This window comes from Sceloporus undulatus, chromosome 1, assembly GCF_019175285.1.
Source record: "Sceloporus undulatus isolate JIND9_A2432 ecotype Alabama chromosome 1, SceUnd_v1.1, whole genome shotgun sequence".
In the NCBI taxonomy this organism is placed as follows: Eukaryota; Metazoa; Chordata; class Lepidosauria; order Squamata; family Phrynosomatidae; genus Sceloporus; species Sceloporus undulatus.
Genome location: NC_056522.1, coordinates 331,228,657 through 331,236,504, shown reverse-complemented (window position 1 = coordinate 331,236,504; position 7,848 = coordinate 331,228,657). Strand labels below are relative to the sequence as shown.

At 40.3% G+C, this 7,848-nt stretch overlaps 1 protein-coding gene across 4 annotated transcripts in view; it reads left to right on the top strand.

Moving 5' to 3' along the window:
- The window catches only part of PRKD1 (protein kinase D1), a 154,578-nt gene that overhangs the window by 100,719 nt on the left and 46,011 nt on the right, over positions 1–7,848 (top strand). For all 4 annotated transcript variants that reach the window (XM_042445512.1, XM_042445514.1, XM_042445515.1 and 1 more), the window contains 3 exons: positions 571–702; positions 3,571–3,731; positions 4,801–4,824. In XM_042445512.1, coding sequence (XP_042301446.1) covers positions 571–702; positions 3,571–3,731; positions 4,801–4,824 — 317 coding nt within the window. The remainder of the gene's footprint in view (positions 1–570; positions 703–3,570; positions 3,732–4,800; positions 4,825–7,848) is intronic.

The following is a 7,848-nucleotide window of genomic DNA, read 5'->3' as shown; positions in this document are numbered from 1 at the left end:
TTATTTATACACCGCTCTTCCGCCAAGGCTATCAGAGCGGCTTACAGTTTGTTAATTAGACATTTTCCTGTCCTCAGGCTTACAATCTACAATCATAGTCTAGCTCTCCTCACTCAGATATCTTTCTGATGTATTAGACTATAAATTCTATTAGGATGATGTCTAATAGGACATGGGACAACAATTCCAGCTAGGGGAAGCGTAGCATTGCACAATACTTTTGCAAGTATATCTTTGTTTGAAATTGTATAGTTTATGTTCCATGCATGCTGGAGAACTTCATTTTTACTGTCCTCTCAAAATAGCAAACCTTTGTTTCTGTGTTTAAGTCAAACAAAAGTCTTAGAACTGATACTCTTATGCCAAAATGTCTCAGACATTATGTCGTTTGGATAAGTAATACACAGTGATAAAGTAAGTACTGTAGTATGTGTAGCATTTATGGCTGTATCAGTTGTTTCATAGCATTTCTTGATTTTGTATAAGAAATTATGTGAAAGAATGTTCACCTTCATACTATTAAAGTTACCTCTTTTGAAACAAAACTTTGTGAATCTTTTATTGCCACAGCATCTGCAACATTTGAAGACTTTCAGATTCGACCACATGCTCTCTTTGTGCATTCGTACAGAGCACCTGCATTCTGTGACCACTGTGGAGAAATGCTTTGGGGTCTTGTACGTCAAGGACTTAAATGTGAGGGTGCGTGAATGATCTACCTCTATATCTTTGAAATGTCCCCCAAAATATCACAGGTAATATGTATCGTGGAAATGAATATGTAACATGGAAATATGTATCATGGAAATGAAGGTTTTGCTCCTGCAAACATAACTCCTCCTTGATTCCATATGGCCTGTGTTCCCTCTGGCCTCATGTCATCCAGTTTATACAATGCAGGCCAGAACCTTGGAACCAGGATCGGGCCCAGTCCTACAAGAATGGACATGGATCCAGTGGATCTGGTCTGATCCCAGGGTAAACAGCCTTTGTAATTTGACCTGTGCTTTGCAACAGAATTTCATAGAAACTCCACAGCAAGTCTTGGCTGTTTACATGGCCCCTGTGCTCTTTATCTTGCCACGCCATTGCTTAGACTCATACTATGCTCAGGCATAGGAGAATGTTGGTCTGCTTGAAAAAACCCAAGATTGCAAATCTAATAATCAGCTAAAGGAATAATTGGAGGGTAGTAGGTATTATTATTTATTATTATTAGACACAGCTTGTCATCATAAACAATTGACTAGTCATGTGGGGAGGGGAGATGTGCAGCCAGCAAAAGGAGGAAGGTAATGCTACTCAGGGAACAGCCACTGAATTTTTTCAGGCTATTGGGAAATGGGAGACGGTTGAATTATCTTGGGGTAGAGTTTATGATAGGGTATTAGCCATGCCCAAACTGTCTCCCATCCCAAATAATCTGGATAGCCAAGGCAGAAATCCCTCCAGGTTAAAATGCTGCTGCTTAATGCCATTTCAGTGAATGGTAAAACATCTACCATTCAGGATCTGATCTTGGATAAACATGTTGACCTGGCATGTATTACAGAGACCTGATTAGATGAGGTTGGGTGAGGGTGTGGGAATTTCTCTCAGTTTTGCCCACCATGATTGTCTGTGCAGCAGCAGGCGAGTCTTGGGGGGCAAGATTAAGTGGTGGTGGAATATCAGAATAATATCCCTTTGACCAGGTGTCCTGTCTCTCAGTCTGCAGGGTTTGAGTGCATTTAAAGGTGGACACCTAAAATAGATTAGGGATTCTGTTGGTGTATCACCCACCCTGCTGCTCAACAGTCTTCCTGCCTGAGCTAGCTGGGGTGGTCTCAGGGGTAAGGTAGATATGGGTCTATATAGCATAGTAATTCTATGTAAGACATTTTTTTGGCTATACAGGCATACCTCAGTTAACAAAGTCTGACAAAGAAGCTCCATTTCCCAAAATCTTTTTATGCCTGTCAGCCCAAACTTTTTCTTCATGCCCTTTGTCTAGCTGGAAGTTTATTTAGCAGAATCAGCATTGGGAGGATGGTAAAAGAGGGCTGGATAAATACATACTTTCAGTATCCGTTTGCAGCAGCATGTCTGCAGTAAACAATGCAATAAAACTTGAACTAGGAAAGAATGGGATTCTGTTCTGGCTGATCATACTGTAGCTGCATATCCCTCCATATGATAGACAAGGTATACAGCATCTGTTTTCTGAATCTCTTACTGAGCATGCATCATCAGCAAAAGAGGATAAAGCAGCTACACCTGCCTCACCAGCCACTCCCAGTATGTTAGAAAGCATAGATCTATACATTGGCACACCAAAATGGAAATCATAAGAAAAGTGAAGGCTGATGAAGATGAAAAAATAATAATCACAGGAAGAAGCTTCCAAGTGTTCTCAAGCCTGAGGGCAGGGAACCGTCTAATTAAAAATAATAATTGTAAGGCGCTCTGATAGCCTTTAGGGCTGAAGGGCGGGGTATAAATACCATAAATAAATAAATAATAAAGCAAGTCTTACCTGACTTGGTGGTTTCATTTCACATGTACAAATCATTAGTTTTGGATAAAAATTTGCTGAATATTGTTGAAGTGCTCTTCTGCTCTTCTCTTTTGCAGTGTAGAAACCTATTCCTATTCTTTCCATATTATTTCTGCCTTTGGTACAATTTTTGTTTGTTTGTTAAAGAAGTAATGCCCAGGAATACATCTGCTTGTTAATAGAGGTATACCTATAATTACTTTGGGTTGAATTCAGAGGCACCCAATTTAAAAATGTATTAGTGCTCTTTTGTGAACTCTAGTGCACACTGTTAGCAGATGATATCTCACACATCAGTGCCATATTGTATGGTAGGTGGTAGTAAGGAAAATATACAGTGGTGCCTCGGGTTACGAAATTAATTCGTTCCGCCATTCCTTTCGTAACCCGAAAATTTCGTAACCCGAAAAGGCTTTCCGTTAGCACTGGAAAGCCTATAGCTGCACTTTGCAGCATTTGAATTTCGCGCCGAAATGAATTTCGTAACCCGAAAAATATTTCGTAACCCGAAACAGTTTTTGCCAATCCAACTTTTTCGTATCCCGGAAATTTCGTAACCCGATCATTTCGTATCCCGAGGCACCACTGTAGTGTATGTTATATAAATTCTAGTGGACAGCAAAATGTTTGCGAGAATAAGTTTGCATAGAGTTTTAGTGCTAAACTACACATGAAATTAATCACATGTCCTTCATGATTTGTCTTTTAGAAATAGCTGGCATTCAGACTATCCAGGTGATTTAGAATAGGATCCTAGAATAGGGTTAAGAGAGATTTTGCTTTCTATGTCTTCCAGCAAGAAGCTCCAGTGCTTGTGGTCAGCAGGATAGTGGGAAATAAAGTAGTACCTTATCCTCCACCATGCCAGTGTCCTGATCAGGATCAGGTATTCTGCACTGGCCATGTCTAGAAGAAATAATGGATCTTCTAGATATATCATATAATTAATGTTAACATTCTGCTTTGACTTTTTTTTTTTTACAAAAGCTTCCAATTACTGTTTTATATTGTGATATACATTTCTAATTTTTCAGGATGTGGGTTAAACTATCACAAGAGATGTGCATTTAAAATCCCAAACAACTGCAGCTGTATCCGGAAGAGACGGCTTTCAAATGTTTCCTTAACAGGACTTAGTAACATCAGAACGGTGTCTGCAGAACTCTCACCCACTACTTCAGATGAAGCTCTCCTGGTACAAAATTTCTCACTACTAAAATAGTAGGTTCTATAATGAATTAGTGCATCTCCTTCCCAGTTTACAGAGGACATTTCACACATACCCTCCATTAAAAAACAACAACACTATTTTGATTTGCCTGGTGCTTTCCAGTTCACATGCAAATGTCCATGTGATAAATTCATTTCTGAAAGTGTCACTAGGGTAGCATGCCATTAAAATTCAGTTTATATGTTATGAGTTGTAACAAAACCTCGTAGCAGAAATAAATATGTCACTCCTGCAGCATTTTGTATGGTGGGTGAATATATACAATCCCTTCCCCTCACTCAAAACTGAACAATTTACAAATAATTCTGTTTGAGAAAAAAACGTAAGCATACAAAACTCAAAGCAATGTTCCTTGGATCTTGCTCAGAATAATTATAAAGAGGCCAGTGTGTTAGCATAACACATGATGGGTGTCTGTCTCTGCAATGACTCATAAAAGACTTGCTAGTGATTTAAGTGGTAGTACAATCATAGCATAGGTCAGCGTGATTAAAGTACCTGATATAAATGTTTGCATCAGAATTGTGGAAATATTCTTCATAGACATCTCTACTATTACCTTTTGCTATAATGTGACAGAATATCATTCAGGCTATTTGATCCAGAGTGTTCCCCCTCCCCCCATAATAGCAAATCTTAGCTATAGGCCCAATTCATTTATTTAGTTATCTTTTTGTTTATGATAACCTTTCTCCTGACATGGGATCCAAAGAAGATTATGGTGAGGATAAACATTTGATGCTAAAAAGTTAAAACACAGTTTCATGAGCCATTAAAACAACATTAATGTACAAAAAGTATAAAGTCATTTAAACATATCAAAAAGGTAAAATTCCAACAACCTCATAAAAAGACCCAGTTAATAATAAATAATAATCACACCCAGTTAATAATAAAACACATGCTTAAACAAATAATATTACTGAATAAATATATGAAGTTGTATATTGTTGTTATATTTAAAAATTTTGCTTCACATTTTCTTTTACTTTCCCCCCTCCCCATTATTCTCAATGTCTTCTGCCTGATCTAGATCCCAACAAGCCCCAGCTTTGAGGTAGGTACAAATTTTGCATTCTTCACCATCATATCTAAACATATGAGAAATTCAACTGTTTTAAATTTCACTGAATTTAATATAGAAGTAACATTGTGTCACACTCATTTTTAGTGCTAAGATGAACATAATTGTAATATAATTTGATTTTAAAATGTATTTTCTAATTGAAATGTTCACAGACTCTTTTTTTTTTTAAACATTCTATTTAGAATAAACAGTGTTGTATTAAAAGCCATGGATACTTTAACGAGTTTTCATTACGCCACATATTAACACTGCAACATGAAATGAATGCTCCTAATAGAAAGTACTGCTATCTGTGCAAAGTACTGACGTCTGCTTGAAAGAAACACCTAGAATCTACATTGCATTCTGGACCAAAATCTTGTAGAATTTTGCCTCACTCCAGAATCATGTTTGTGGCATGCACAGATGTAATTGTGTTATGCCTTCATCTGCACTCTTTCTGCTAATGGAAGTATCTAGCACCCCCATCCAAAATGCCTCCATTTATATACCACTTGTCAAATGGCTGCCTCTTCACAGCATTTATTGGTAAGCCCTAACTGATGGGCGAAATAAGCCTGCTTCTGGGCAGTGTCGGAGCGTGGCATTTTGATGCTGCATGTCATGAAGCCACCTTGATGTGGGCAACTTCATGACACTCCAGCAGCACAGCATTTACGTGCTGCATGCTGCTGGAGCATCATGAAGCTGCCATGGGGCTGCTGTGGGACTGGCAAAGCTGGATTTTTCCTGGCTGAAAAGGGAGCAGATCTTATCCGCTCCTTTTTCGGCCAGGTTGAAGGCAAATTGGGGCCACAGCGTGTTTTTTGTGTGGCCCCAATCCATCTTTGTTGGAAGAAACCTATGCATTCTCTTTCCTCTCATTATATAGATCCAATTTCCTATTTAGTTCCGTCTCTCTTTAAGTCTAACTGTCTATATCTCAAGATAATAAACTGTTACTTTTACAGTTAGTGTGTGTTTCTAGCCTGCTAGTCTCATATATATATATATATCTTCCTACTATAGATAACTAAATATCTATAGATACTATAGATAACTAAAACCTAATCTAACTAAAAATAGTTATTTTATTATTTGCTTTGTAAACTACAAATGAATAAGTCTTTATTCTTTAGAAAGACAGATTTAAAATAATAGTCTGACCGACACTTCCATTGTTCTTCTGATGAAAGCTGAAGTGTAACTTTCATACCTGTGTATTTTTGTTTCCCCATACTGGGAAACTCAGCTGTGGCATGTGTTTGCTGTGGCCTCGATCCATCTTTGGAAGGGGCAGCTTCAAGCCATCCCTTCTTGCCAGTCTGTTTTCCCCCAGGGAGAGGGAAAGGGAGAGAAACCAGACAGCAGCTGGTTGTGTTCTTGCCGCCAGGAATAGGCATCCACCTGGAAGTCCATCCTCTTCCAGATAGTGGAAGAGGATGGACCTTATCACACGTGGGGGGGGGGGGGGGTTGCAGCTCAGATCCGCAGTCACTCCTCTTCTAGCAAAGCAAAGTGTGATGTTTTTTCACACCAGATCCAGAGTCACTCCTGTCTAGTAATGTGAATTAAGGTTAAAACGTGATGTTTTACCACACCTGGTTGCCTTTCCATTGTCCTTCCGAACTGGGGGAAGCGGAGTCAGTTCTATTCCAAGCAAGTCACTTGGAATAGTTGGAATACTTGGAATACAGTGCCACTGTATTCTGCTCTGGTCAGGCCCCACCTAGAATATTGTGTCCAGTTCTGGGCACCACAATTCAGAAAGGACATTGAGAAACTGGAGCGTGTCCAAAAGAGGGCAACAAAAATGGTGAAGGGACTTAGGGAGCTGGGGATGTTTAGCCTGGAGAAAAGAAGGTTAAGAGGTGATATGATAGCCCTGTTTAAATATTTGAAAGGATGTCATATTGAGGAGGGAGCAAGCTTGTTTTCTGCTGCTCCAGAGAACAGGACCCGGAACAATGGATGCAAGCTACAGGAAAAGAGATTCCACCTGAACATTAGGAGGAACTTCCTGACAGTAAGGGCTGTTCGTCAGTGGAATGCACTCCCTCGGAGGGTGATAGAGTCTCCTTCCTTGGAGGTCTTTAAACAGAGGCTGGATGGCCATCTGTCAGGGATGCTTTGATTTGGATTTCCTGCATTGCAGGGGGTTGGACTGGATGGCCCTAGTGGTCTCTTCCAACTCTATGATTCTATGATTCTATGATTCTAAGTCACATGATGCGGATTCAAGCAAAGGGGAGTGAGTGCACATTGTATTACCACACCAGAGGGTTCAACAATTTGAATCGGCACCCTTGGGCATGCTCACTTGGGCTCTGGATCCTGCCCTCCTTCCCTGCCCCCTCCTTAGCTGTCATCCTTCATGGGGTGAAGAACCAGTCAGGGGAAGATAGGATAGATCACTTGGGCCAGGATTGGGAGGGAGGGGCAGTCAGAAGATTATGGGATAGGTCGCTGGGGCCAGGATTGAGAGGCAGGGGCAGTCAGAGGATGATGGGATAGGTCACTGGGGCCAGGAGTGGGAGGCAGGGGCAATCAGAGGACGATAATAATAATAATAATATAATAATAAAGATTTATTTCTAGCCCGCCCAATCATGAAGAATCTGGACGGGTTACAACAGTAAAATACATCAAGTTAGAATAGAGTTAAAAAACAAAAACAAACTCTACACCTACCCCCCTTGCATTCCCAGTACTAAAACAGAATTAAACAGTAATAGTATAAAAACATTAAACAAAAAAATAGGCAGAAAGATAGGCGGGGAAGAATAGACAGATGAGGGGGAAAATATCTCTATATCTGGGGAGGGTAACTAATGATGGGATAAGTCACTGGGGACAGGATTTGGAGGAAGGGGCAGTCAGAGGATGATGGAATAGGTCGCTGGGGTCAGGATTGGGAGGCAGGGGCAGTCAGAGGATGATGGGATAGGTCGCTGGGGCCAGGAGTGGGAGGCAGGGGCAGTCAGAGGATGATGGGATAGGTCGCTGGGGCCAGGA